Here is a 14,864-nt window from a genome sequence, read left to right as displayed (position 1 = left end):
GAGGAAGGGTGAATTGTCTTGCTCAGGACACAACGGACGTGACGAGGTTGGTACTAGGTGGGATTTGAACCAGGGACCCTCGGGTTGCGCACGGCCACTCTCCCACTGCGCCACGCCGTCCCTAATATATATATATATATATATATATATATATATATATATGTCAATATGCATATATATATATATATGTCTTGATTGGATTATCCAGAGAATAGTGCTCGATACCGTGGTAGAGCGCAATATGTAGGTGTGGGAAAAAATCACAAGACTACTTCATCTCTACAGATCTGTTTCATGAGGGGTTCCCTCAATCATCAGGAGATTTTAATGGAAGCATTCACATACAATGGTTTATATAGAGCACAGAGTGGGTGGGTACAGGCAGGCGTAGGGTGTGGTGATTGGCTCATGTGTTACCTAAGAGGTGTTTCCGTCTATGGCGGCATGTTGAAATGATTTCACTGCGCTTGTTTAGAGATGATAGATCTGGATGATATATAATAAACAGTTTCTCTTTTAAGCATAGGTTGCATCTTTTATTACCACTGTTGTAAGGTGTGCTGGATGCAAGAATTTGCCATGTTATTGAATATTCAACATTATTGTCTTTGAGGTTCCAAATGTGTTTGCTGAGTTCTGTAGAATTCTGCAAAGTCTGGTTTCTAAAGGAGGCGTTGTGATTATTCCATCTTGTTTTGAACGCTCCTTCGGTTAATCCTACGTACGTGTCGGATGTGTTAATGTCCTTGCGTATTACCTCTGCTTGGTAAACGACTGATGTCTGTAAGCACCTTCCGTTGAGAGGGCAATCAGGTTTCTTGCGACAGTTACATTCATTATTGGTTTCAGAGTCGTTTAGTCTGGGGGTAGGCAGTCCTTTTGCAATTGCTTTGTTGTGGTTTGAAATGATTTGTTGCATGTTATTCATACAGCTGTAGCTATATTTAATGTTGTTCTTGTTGAATATTTTTCTTAGGGTGTTGCCTTTGGGGAAGTGTTTGTCGATCAGAGTGAGGAACTTGCGGCCGATGTTGGTTGAGACGTTTTGGCTGAATGGCGGATTGTACCAGATGATGTTGTTTCGTTTTCTGCTCTTTTTTGGTTGGTTTCCTGGGGTGGGTTCATAGGTGAGGGTGAAGTTGTATCCGCTTTCATCAAGTGCTTTCTGGTACGGGGGGTTGCTTGGTCGAATTCAGCTTTGCTGGATGACAGCATCGATAGTCTTTTATTAATTCCGGTAGGTATTCTTTTCGTGGTGGTGGGTGGGTGGTTGCTGTCGTGGTGCACGTATTGGAGTGTTGTGTTGGGTTTCGTGAATGGTTGGTCGCTGTTATTTCTCAGGTTGCAAGTGACGTCGAGGAAGTTGACGGTTTGCTTGTTGGCTTCAATCGTGATCCGTAGGCCGTTTTCTTTGACTCATAGCAAAGACTCATAGAAAAGACGGAACACTTCCTAAGAAGGATGCGGTGGAAAGCACACTTTTTCCTCCACCCTGAAACAAAAGGAACGCAAAAGGAAACTTACGGATTCAAATCTACCAAGAACCCACCCACAGTCAAGGAATTAAAGGACTTTGAGAACGACATGCTCAAAATGATACAATCAGTCAAATTTAAGCCAGCCCGCAACCCATTCCTCACCAAGCTGAAAAATGACACGGAGCGCATCAAGAAAGTAAGCAACCTCATCATAGCCGCCGATAAAACCACAAACTTCTACAGAATGGACATTCCAGAACATAACTCTTTACTGGACAAAAGCATCACCAAATCATACAAAAAAGCGCAACCCAACACTTTACAGAACATCCACCTGGAAAACAAGCGGATCGCAACCGAACTGGACATTGAGGACAGGGTGGACACCACAGCCAACAAAGAAGCCTTCATCACATTGAAGGACCACAAACCCAACTTCGCAAATTACCCAACATGCCGACTAATAAACCCAAATAAATCCGAAATAGGAAAAATCTGCAAAATAATCCTGGACAGAATCAACGCAAAAATCAAGGACAAAACACCACTCAACCAATGGAGAAATACAGCAGCAGTAATCAAATGGTTCAACAACATCCAAGACAAACAACAACACAACTTTATCTCCTTCGACATCGAATAATTTTACCCTTCCATCACGCAAGACCTACTGACCCAAGCACTAAACTTCGCCTCGGACTACGACTCAATCACAGGCAACGAAAGAAACATCATCATCCACGCAAAGAACTCCATACTCATCCACAACAGTACACCATGGCAAAAAAAGAACAATTCAACATTTGACGTTACTATGGGGAGTTTTGACGGCGCAGAAACGTGCGAACTCGTTGGGAGTTTCCTCCTCTCCCAGCTTGCTAGCCTCAACCTGAACCTTGGTATTTACCGTGATGATGGACTGGCAGTGTGCCGCGCCTCGCCAAGGAGCAGCGAGAACACCAAGAAGCGCATATGCCAAATCTTCAAAGAAAACGGCCTACGGATCACGAGTGAAGCCAACAAGCAAACCGTCAACTTCCTCGACGTCACTTTCAACCTGAGAAATAACAGCTACCAACCATTCACGAAACCCAACACAACACTCCAATACGTGCACCACGACAGCAACCACCCACCCACCACCACGAAAAGAATACCTACCGGAATTAATAAAAGACTATCGATGCTGTCATCCAGCAAAGCTGAATTCGACCAAGCAACCCCCCCGTACCAGAAAGCCCTTGATGAAAGCGGATACAACTTCACCCTCACCTATGAACCCACCCCAGGAAACCAACCAAAAAAGAGCAGAAAACGAAACAACATCATCTGGTACAATCCGCCATTCAGCAAAGACGTCTCAACCAACATCGGCCGCAAGTTCCTCACTCTGATCGACAAACACTTCCCCAAAGGCAACACCCTAAGAAAAATATTCAACAAGAACAACATTAAATTGAGCTACAGCTGTATGAATAACATGCAACAAATCATTTCAAACCACAACAAAGCAATTGCAAAAGGACTGCCTACCCCCAGACTAAACGACTCTGAAACCAATAATGAATGTAACTGTCGCAAGAAACCTGATTGCCCTCTCAACGGAAGGTGCTTATAGACATCAGTCGTTTACCAAGCAGAGGTAATACGCAAGGGCATTAACACATCCGACACGTACGTAGGATTAACCGAAGGAGCGTTCAAAACAAGATGGAATAATCACAACGCCTCCTTTAGAAACCAGACTTTGCAGAATTCTACAGAACTCAGCAAACACATTTGGAACCTCAAAGACAATAATGTTGAATATTCAATAACATGGCAAATTCTTGCATCCAGCACACCTTACAACAGTGGTAATAAAAGATGCAACCTATGCTTAAAAGAGAAACTGTTTATTATATATCATCCAGATCTATCATCTCTCAACAAGCGCAGTGAAATCATTTCAACATGCCGCCATAAACGGAAACACCTCCTAGGTAACACATGAGCCAATCACCACACCCTACGCCTGCCTGTACCCACCCACTCTGTGCTCTATATAAACCATTGTATGTGAATGCTTCCATTAAAATCTCCTGATGATTGAGGGAACCCCTCATGAAACAGATCTGTAGAGATGAAGTAGTCTTGTGATTTTTTCCCACACCTACATATATATATATATATATATATATATTTGGGGTATAAAAATTTTAACCGGTACAAACAAGTAGACGATTTTAACTGTAGATTTATGAATACATCATTTGGTGAACCTTTGAATCAATATATATAACGTATGGATCGGTCGATGTCCGGTTGGAAAGTCACAAAGCGGTTCATTGTAGATCTGATACAAAATATGGCCGCTCGAATTTTGCGATACTTCTGTGATGACGTAATACGAGCGTACCGTTATCGTTTACGAATGACAACGACAGAGCAACATAGGAGACAGCACCGAGAGAAACAATGCACCCCCAAATTTTTCAAGTGTGGTAAAACGTTAGAATTTTTTACTTTTTTTAATGGTCAGTTGGATTAAAGTATTGCCATCTGAGAGTTTGAAAAGCAGCAATAAAATAGGGGCAGCACAATTAATCTGAGCACTCACCTTTTGTGACGGCATCGAGACACTCAAGCCGGTGATGAGGGAGCTAAAATGGTAAATGTGTTGTACTTGTATAGCGCTTTTCTATCCCTTTTTTAGGAGCCCAAAGCGCTTTGACAGTATTTCCACAATCACACACACATTCACAAACTGATGGCGGGAGCTTCCATGCAAGGCGCTCACCGGGACCCATCAGGACACAACGGACGTGACTACGATGGTAGAAGGTGGGGATTAAACCAGTAATACTCTACCAACTTCGCCACGCCGTCTTAGCTAAGGATGCTAATGCTAGCAGACCTACCAAGTGGCAAGACTATAGGACACTGGTTTTAAAGTCTTCTAGCTCCAACTTAGCCGCAAATCCTGTGAGGTAATCACATTATCTACTACACTGTTAATTGTGCTAAAGATCGAACCCAGAGCTGCCAAGCCTCATGCTTTCAGAATGAGAGTCACGCAATTTAACCCTTTCTCATGCCACACTTGACATATCTCACACTTATATTTCCCCTTTTACTACTCTATATTTATTTTTTCATAATAATACACTTGTTTCCTCCCGGCCTGACATTATTAGAGTAAATCTGATTGGGGTAATTCTTATCGAAAGAACCAATCACAGACCAATCCATAAATTATTGTGCCTAAATTTAGTCAACCATGGAAGGCACCACACAGTGTAAACAAATCCGAAGTAAAGTAAGGCGGGTCCTTGCATCTTTATTTTTCACACACACTAACACGCTTCAGCGCAGTGTTATCAACTTATCTATCCAAGTCCTCTTAGTGACTTCCTTTCTCAATAGCAACTAGCGACAAACCTACTAATTATTTTGGGGGATGTTTAAAGAAAGCTTGTAACAATCTAATGTTCTCAATGTACAAGTGGTGCTGCTGTGAGCTTTTTCTCACACGTGGTCCCCTGTCCACTGAATTTTGTTGTGCTTGTAAGTATAAACCTCGTTTCCATATGAGTTGGGAAATTGTGTTAGATGTAAATATAAACGGAATACAATGATTTGCAAATCATTTTCAACCCGTATTCATTTGAATATGCTACAAAGACAACATAATTGATGTTCAAACTGATGAACATTTTTTTTTTGCAATTAGTCATTAACTTTAGAATTTGATGCCAGCAAAACGTGACAAAGAAGTTGGGAAAAGTTGCAATGAATACTGATAAAGTTGAGGAATGCTCATCAAACACTTATTTGGAACATCCCACAGGTGTGCAGGCTAATTGGGAATAGGTGGGTGCCATGATTGGGTATAAAAGCAGCTTCCATGAAATGCTAAGTAATTCACAAACAAGGATGGGGCGAGGGTCACCAATTTGTAAGCAAATTGTTGTACGGTTTTAGAACAACATTTCTCAATGAGCTATTGCAAGGAATTTAGGGATTTTACCATCCACGGTCCATAAAATCATCAAAAGGTTCAGAGAATCTGGAGAAATCACTGCACGTAAGCGATGATTTTACGGACCTTTGATCCCTCAGGTGGTACTGCATCAAAAACCGCCATCAGTGTGTAAAGGATATTACCACACAGGCTCAGGAACACTTCATAAAACCACTGTCAGTAACTACAGTTTGTCGATACATCTGTAAGTGCAAGTTAAAACTCTACTATGCAAAGCAAAACCCATTTATCAACAACACCCAGAAATGTGGTTGGCTTCGCTGGGCCTGAGCTCATCTAGATGGACTGATGCAAAGTGGAAAAGTGTTCTGTGGTCTGACGAGTCCACATTTCAAATTATATTGGGAAACTGTGGACGTGGTGTCCTCCGGAACAAAGAGGAAAATAACCATCTGGATTGTTATTGGCGCGAAGTTCAAAAGCCAGCATCTGTGATGGTATGGGGGTGTATTAGTGCCCGTAGCATGGGTAACTTACACATCTGTGAAGAAACCATTAATGCTGAATGGTCAATACGGGTTTTGGAGCAACATATGTTGTCATCCAAGCAACGTTATCATGGACACTCCTGTTTATTTCAGCAAGACAATGCCAAGCCACGTGTTACAACAATGTTGCTTCGTAGTAAAAGAGTGCGGGTACTTTCCTGGCCCGCCTGCAGTCCAGACCTGTCTCCCATCGAAAATGTGTGGCGAATTATGAAGCGTAAAATACAACAGCGGAGACCCCGGACTGTTGAACGATTGAAGCTCTACATAAAACAAGAATGGGAAAGAATTCCACTTTCAAAGCTTCAACAATTAGTTTCCTCAGTTCCCAAACGTTTATTGAGTGTTGTTAAAAGAAAAGGTGATGTAACACAGTGGTGAACATGCCCTTTCCCAACTACTTTGGCACGTGTTGCAGCCATGAAATTCTAAGTTAATTAACATTTGCAAAAAAAAAAATAAAGTTTATGAGTTTGAAAATCAAATATCTTGTCTTAGTAGTGCATTCAATTGAATATGGGTTGAAAATGATTTGCAAATCATTGTATTCCGTTTAAATTTACATCTAACACAATTTCCCAACTCATATGGAAACGGGGTTTGTATAATCGCAATGAAGTCCATTGCAATCTCGTCAGAGAAGAGAGGAGATGCACACCCACTCTGTGCCCAGCTGCCGCTGTTTCTGAGTTGGTTAAGATGTAAATGTTTCATCACTGTCACGCTTCCAATACAAACAAACTTATCGTTCATGTCGATGAACCAGTCAATAGATTTGATTCATTCGTGAATATTTCAACCTTTCAGTCTTTTGACCAAGTTTAATACTAATAATATTTAACAATATACAAAAGCCAAAACCAGTGAAGTTAGCACGCTGTGTAAATCGTAAATAAAAACAGAATACAATGATTTGCAAATCCTTTTCAACGTACATTCAGTTGAATAGATGTAAAGACAAGATACTTAACGTTCGAACTGGTAAACTTTGTTATGTTTTGCAAATATTAGTTCATGTGGAATTTGATGCCTGCAACATGTTTCAAAAGAGCTGGCACAAGTGGCAGAAAAAGACTGAGAAAGTTGAGGAATGCTCATGAAACATTTATTTGAAACATCCCACAGGTGAACAGACTAATTGGGAACAGGTGGGTGCCATGATTAGGTATAAAAACAGCTTCCCAAAAATGCTCAGTCATTCACAAACAAGGAGGGAGTGAGGGTCACCACTTTGTGAACAAATGCGTGAGCAAATTGTTGAACGGTTTAAGAACATTTCTCAACAAGCTATTGCAAGGAATTTAGGAACTTCACCATCTACGGTCCGTAAAATCATCAAAAGTTCCAAAGAATCTGGAGAAATCACTGCAAGGCCTATGACCTTTAATCCCTCAAGCGGTACTGCATCAAAAAGCAACATCAGTGTGTAAAGGATATCATCAGAAAACCACTGTCAGTAACTACAGATCGTCTCTACATCTGTGTGTGCAAGTTAAAATCTACTATGCGAAGCGAATGTCATTTAACAACAGCACCCAGAAAAGCTGCCCGCTTTGTTGGGCCCGAGCTGATCTAAAAAGGACTGATGCAAAGTGGAAAAGTGTTAAATGGTAAATGGGTTATATTTGTATAGTGCTTTTCTACCTTCAAGATACTCAAAGCGCTTTGACAGTTTTTCCACATTCACCCATTCACACACTGATGGCGGGAGCTGCCATGAAAGGCCCTAACCACGACCCATCGGGAGCAAGCGTGAAGTGTCTTACCCAAGGACACAACGGACGTGACGAGGTTGGTAGAAAGTGGGAATCGAACCAGGAACCCTCAGAATGCTGGCACTGCCACTCTCCCAACAGCGCCACGCTGTTCCCGCCGTGTTCTGTGGTCTGAAGAGTCCACATTTCAAATTGTTTTTGGAAACTGTGGACGTCGTGTCCTCTGGACCAAAGAGGAACAGAACCATCCGGGCCTCCCCAGGCACAAAGTTCAAAAGCCAGCATCTGTGATGGTATGGGGGTGTATTAGTGCCCAAGGCATGGGTAACTTACACATCTGTGGAGGCACCATTAATGCTGAAAGGTACAAACAATTTTTGGAGTAACATATGTTGCCATCCAAGCAACGTCTTTTTCATGGACGCCTCTGCTTATTTCAGCAAGACAACGCCTAGCCACATTCTGCACGTGTTACAACAGCGTGGCTTCGTAGTAAAAGAGTGCGGGTACGAGACTGGCCTGGCTGTAGTCCAGACCTGTCTCCCATTGAAAATGTGTGGCACATTATGAAGCGTAAAACACAACAACAGAGACCTCGGACTGTTGAACAACTTAAGCTGGACATCAAGCAAGAATGGGAAATAATTCCACCTGAAAAGCTTAAAAAATTGGTCTCCTCAGATCTCAAACGTTTACTGAGTGTTGTTAAAAGGAAAGACAATGTAACACTGTTGTAAAAATGCCCCTGTGCCAACTTTTTTGCAATCTGTTGCTGCAATTAAAATCTAAGTTAATGACAATTAGATTTTTTTTAAAAAAGGTTTATCAGTTCCAACATTAAGTATCTTGTCTTTGTAGTGTATTCAATTGAATATAAGTTGAAAAGGATTTGCAAATAATTGTATTCTGTTTTTATTTGTAAATTCCACAACGTGCCCACTTTACTGGTTTTGCGTTTTGTACAACAAATACAAATACAACTAAACTAAGAATTAACAGAATAACATTTATTTACAGCTCTAATGAAAATGTGCATTTTTTTAACTCACACATCTTCTTTCCATTAGCTTTATGGATTTCAATGCCTTGAAGTTGATGGTTCTACTATTTGCTAATAAAAAAATCAATCCACGAACCGTCTGTTTTGTATCTATTTAAAAAAAATAAACACATGACATCGTTCTGACGTGATATGTTGAATTTTCTTTTCATCATGCAAAGATTCCAACTGCAACAAATCGTAAAGTTTTAAAAAGTATTGTTAGTGAATCATATCATAACCCATGTATCGAGATTCATGGTGGATTGCCATTTTAAGGGTAGAGATGCACACCCTTAATATACATATACATATATTTATTCATACTGTATATGTATGCCTGTATATATATATATATATATATATATATATATATATATATATATATTTTTATTTTTTGTTAATTTTTTATTTTTGTCAATTTTAATTTTTATGTTTTATATATATATATATATATATATATATATATATATATATATATATATATATATATATATATATATATATATACAGTGGGGCAAAAAAGTATTTAGTCAGCCACCGATTGTGCAAGTTCTCCCACTAAAGTGATGACAGAGGTCTGTAATTTTCATCATTAGTAAACTTCAACTGTGAGAGACAGAATGTGGGGAATAAATCCAGGACTTCACATTGTAGGAATTTTAAATAATTTATTTGTAAATTATGGTGGAAAATACGTATTTGGTCAAGAATTCAAAGCTCTCACTGATGGAAGGAGGTTTTGGCTCAAAATCTCACGATACATGGCCCCATTCATTCTTTCCTTAACACGGATCAATCGTCCTGTCCCCTTAGCAGAAAAAACAGCCCCAAGCATGATGTTTCCACCCCCATGCTTCACAGTAGATATGGTGTTCTTGGGATGCAACTCAATATTGTTCTTCCTCCAAACACGACGAGTTGAGTTTATACCAAAACGGATACATGGATGATACAGCAGAGGATTGGGAATGCCATGTGGTCAGATGAAACCAAAATATAACTTTTTGGTATAAACTCAACTTGTCGTGTTTGGAGGAAGAAGAATACTGAGTTGCATCACAAGAACACCATACCTACTGTGAAGCATGGGGGTGGAAACATCATGCTTTGGGGCTTTTTTTTTCTGCTAAGGGGACAAGACCATTGATCCCTGTTAAGGAAAGAATGAATGGGGCCATATATCGTGAGATTTTGAGGCAAAACCTCCTTTCATCAGTGAGCGCTTTGAATGGTTGACCAAATACTTATTTTCCACCATAATTTGCAAATAAAATCTTTGAAATTCCTACAATGTGAATTCCTGGATTTTTTTTTCACATTCTGTCTTTCACAGTTGAAGTTTACTTATGATGAAAATGACAGACCTCTGTCATCATTTTAAGTGCGAGAACTTGCACAATTGGTTGCTGACTAAATACTTTTTTGCATATATATACATATATATATATATATATATATATATATATATATATATATATATATATATATATATGTATATGTACAGTATATAAATGTAATATAAGTCCACATTAAGTTCCAGTGGTGCTGACGTCTGCCATGTGACTTCCAGTATTTCCAGTATCGATGATACTGTATGACATATATTGCTAACAAATGTATTGCAGAGGAGCCGAGTGTAAGACGAGCAGCCCCACGCTGTGAAGCGGTCGCTTCAGTGTGCGCCCTGTCAGACATCAGCCCTCGCGCTGAAAGAAAAGGCGCCTCAAGTCGGGTCTTTCATCAGGACTCGGTGCGACATAGGCGCTGGCGTGTGTATGCGAGGTGACCCCAGCAGGCACATACTGCGGCGGCCGTCACCTTTCAGCCACACACTGGTGCTGAAATCCCAGTTGGCTATGTTTAAAAAATGTCCCATATTGTTAGCGCTTGGGCTCCAAAACACACGGCCTCTGGTATGTGAGTTTAACCTCTAAGTCACACGGCGGCAACGAGAGCTTCCACTTGTCGAACGGGACATTCATAATAAAGTCTTCAGGAACTGCTTTCTTCTGGCTAGTTTGTGCTCCTCTAACTGTGATTTGTCTCTGCCCCCTGCCAGCCTGTCTTCCTGTCCTTCCGAATAACAGCGGGGGCAGGTAAACCTAATGCAAATAAGCACAAGTGTTGTGTGGTGCAGTGATGTCGTGGTAAATATTCATTTTTTCTTTCTTATCTTTATTCATTATTCTTTATTTTGTTGTTTCAATCACTTTTGGACACACTAATCCCATTTGAAGAGGATTGTTTTGAAATACCATATATGGACAAAAGCATTGACACGCTGTATTGATCATTGTACTCATCAATGTAAAAGATGCTTTACTTTACTATCTGAAACCCTCAAGTAAAATCTATTGTTATTCTGCATATTGAGGGAATATTACCATAAACATGGCAGCAAGTATACTTGTGTGTATATACAAATATACTACTTAAGTGCCAATTTAACTGTAGTTACATATCAGCATGTGCAGGTTAGCCATAATAGCTCATTTGTTTATTATTAGCCATCCATCCATCCATTTCTCCCGCTTATTCCCTTTGAGGCCACAGGGGGCGCTGGAGCCAGTCTCAGCTACAATCGGGCGGAAGGCGTCAAATGTTATTTATAAAATAAACACAGCTGTCTCTGCGGCTAAAATGATATTAAAGAACGTCAATAAAACCCCACACATACTTAGTGTGCATATTGTAGTGTACTAACTATAAATGATTTGATTTTAGACATGTTAATTATTATTCATGTTTATTCGGAGACTCTTATTTTGAAAAGTTGCACTTTGTTAGTAACTGGTAATAGTGGTGGGAAACTCGATTTTGTTTCCTTAAAGTCCATCCAACCATTTTGTACCGCTTGTCCGTTTTGGGGTTGCGGGGGGTGCTGGAGCCTATCTTAGCTGCATTTGGGCGGAAGGTGGTGTACAACCTGGACAAGTCGCTACCTCATCGCAGGGCCAACACAGATAGACAGACATCCACACACTAGGGCCAATTTAGTGTTGCCAATCAACCTATCCCCAGGTGCATGTCTTTGGAGGTGGGAGGAAGCCGGAGTACCCAGAGGGAACCCACCTCTGTATTGTGAGGCACATGCCCTAACCCCTGGTCCACCGTGCTGCCCCGTTTCCTTGAAGTGAATCCGGTCATTGATTCACTGGAGTTGCTCGTTAAAAGCAAATAACAATCCAAACATTACTGCAACCTTACAGTAGGATTTAACAATATCATAATAAAATAAGTTTGTACACATTGAAAATGTGCAAAATTGACCATCTTCTCTTCCAATGTAAATAAAGCCTGTTCACTAATTGGTTTTCAGGAACTTATAAGCCGATGAAACTTTAGGACTTGTGAGTTGGTGGACTGCGTGGCTCCCCTCCGGGTATTCGAGCTTCCTCCCACCTCCAAAGACATGCACCTGGAGATAGGTTGATTGGCAACACTAAATTGGCCCTAGTGTGTGAATGTTGTCTGTCTATCTGTGTTGGCCCTGTGATGAGCTGGCGACATGTCCAGGGTGTAAAGGCCTTCCGCCTGAATGCAGCTGAGATAGGCTCCAGCACCCCCCGTGACCCCGAAAGGGACAAGCAGTAAAAAATGGACGGATGGATGGCGTTGGTGGCATTGCGGGTTTCAAGTATTTGTAAGTAAATGAAACTTTCAGGTTTGAAGTATTGATTGATTGATTGAAACTTTTATTAGTAGATTGCACAGTACAGTACATATTCCGTACAATTGACCACTAAATGGTAACACCCGAATACGTTTTTTAACTTGTGTAAGTCGGGGTCCACGTTAATCAATTCATGGTAATCAATTCAGTACTCATGAGTCAGTAAAGCTTGTGGATTTAGAGTACTGGTATGGGATTGGAGTACACATGACTCAGGGACGCTCATGAGCTTGTCGATAACTCGGGTCAGCGAAGCTTGTGGGTTTCGACTACCTCTGTGAGTCAGTGAAGCTTGTGGGTTTTGAATACATATGAGTGAATGAAGCGTGTGGGGTTTGAGTAACCGTGAGTCAGTGAAGCTTGCGGGCTCAAGTTACTCCGTCCCTTTTACGCTCTGTAGCCAAGATGACGATGATTGAGGGTGGTCTTCAACCACCATCATAGCTGTGTTTTATCGTATTTGTCCAAGTGAACGCTTTTAGGCACTAAATGGAAATACTTAGTTTTCTCTATTTTCTAGGGCTTTAACCGTATTGGAAATAGTGCCGTATCCAAATCATCACAATAATACCGTGACGGTACAAAATGAAAACTTGGTCAGTGTAGTTTTTTGCTGGCACTTTTTAATTGGCCTGTCTGAAAGTAAACTACATTACCTAGAATTCCCTGCTTAGCGCGAGTGTGCGAAGTAGGTGAGTGGGAAAAGGAAAGAGAAAGGATTGTTTAATTGGTCATTACCTGACGTTTTCTTTCAAATCCATCCATAACTTAGTGACTTATGTTGCTAACTTAAGGAAAAACAAACCCTGCTGCAAGGAAAAATCGGCCCCTTCGTCTGGAGTGGTCGACACTGCCCCGCAGGGAACATTAGTATTATGAGAAGATACTTTGTAAACCTTCACCCGAAAAATATATATTTGGTGCCAAGGTTGGCCAAGCAACAATTTGTCAGGTATTTACATTATTTAACATTAAATTGTCAGCTAACTTTTCTAAAAATCAGCATTTTCCAAAGTGATATAAAATGTCCACTACAGGGGACACTGTTTCTCTGAAATTAAGAGTTGAAAGACACTAACGTGAACATAACTGTTTTACATTTGTTACACTCAATGTTTATATTGTCACTTTAAAGACACTTAAGTATTAAACGTATTTGTGTGTGTATATATATATATATATATATATATATATATATATATATATATATATATATATATATATATATATATATATATATATATATATAAGGGGTGTGGGGAAAAATCGATTCGAATAGAAATCGAATCGTTTATGTTGTGCGATTCAGAATCGATTCTAATTTTTAATAATCGATGTATTTATTTTTATTTAAAAAAAATTAAATTACTTTATTTTTATCTATTTTTTGTTTTTTTTAATCAATCCAACAAAACACTACACAGCAATACCATAACAATGCAATCCAATTCCAAAACCAAACCTGACCCAGCAACACTCAGAACTGCAATAAACAGAGCAATTGAGAAGACACAAACACGACACAGAACAAACCAAAAGTAGTGAAACAAAAATTAATATTATCAACGGCAGTATCAATATTAGTTATAATTTCAGCATAGCAGTGATTAAAAATCCCTCATTGACATTATCATTAGAGATTTATAAAAATTAAAAGGTGTCACAGTGGCTTACACTTGCATCGTATCTCATAAGCTTGAGAACAAACCGTCCAATATTTTCACAAAGATAAAATAAGTCATATTTTTGGTTTGTTTAATAGTTAAAACAAATTTACATTATTGAAATCAGTTGATAAAACATTGTCCTTTACAATTATAAAAGCTTTTTACAAAAATGTACTACTCTGCTTGCATGTCAGCAGACTGGTAGATCCTGCTGAAATCCTATGTATTGAATGAATACAGAATCCTTTTAAATCGGGAAAAAAATCGTTTTTTAATCGTGAATAGAATAGAAAAAATCGATATATTATCGAATCGTGACCCCAAGAATCGATATTGAATCGATTCGTGGGACACCCAAAGATTCACAGCCCTAATATATATATATATATATATATATATATATATATATATATATATATATATATATATATATATATATATATATATATATATATATAGACATATATATAAATATATATATAATATATATATATATATATATGTGTGTGTATGTATGTGTATATATATATATATATATATATATATGTGTGTGTGTATGTGTATGTATGTGTATATATTTATATATATATATATATATATACACATACATATACTTGTTTGTATTAATAATATGATTAGATCATATGAACCTTATGTTTGTGTTCAACAACAGTGGTGCCCAACCACCGGGCTGCGGCCCGGTACCGGGCCGCACAAGAAATATATATTGTTTTCATTTTTTTTTTATTGTTTTTTTTTTTTTTTTTATTAAATCAA

At 39.2% G+C, this 14,864-nt stretch overlaps 1 protein-coding gene across 3 annotated transcripts in view; it reads left to right on the top strand.

Moving 5' to 3' along the window:
- The window catches only part of LOC133559275 (inositol polyphosphate-5-phosphatase A-like), a 453,585-nt gene that overhangs the window by 435,295 nt on the left and 3,426 nt on the right, over nt 1-14,864 (top strand). For 2 of the 3 annotated variants that reach the window (XM_061910884.1, XM_061910882.1), the window contains one exon: nt 10,807-10,843. In XM_061910884.1, the coding sequence (XP_061766868.1) occupies nt 10,807-10,843 (37 nt within the window). Of the gene's footprint in view, nt 1-10,806; nt 10,895-14,864 lie in introns of all 3 variants that reach the window. The other variant, XM_061910883.1, reaches the window with a different exon arrangement.

This window comes from Nerophis ophidion, linkage group LG09 (genome assembly GCF_033978795.1).
Source record: "Nerophis ophidion isolate RoL-2023_Sa linkage group LG09, RoL_Noph_v1.0, whole genome shotgun sequence".
Lineage (NCBI taxonomy): Eukaryota > Metazoa > Chordata > Actinopteri > Syngnathiformes > Syngnathidae > Nerophis > Nerophis ophidion.
This window is presented reverse-complemented; position numbering and strand designations above follow the sequence as displayed.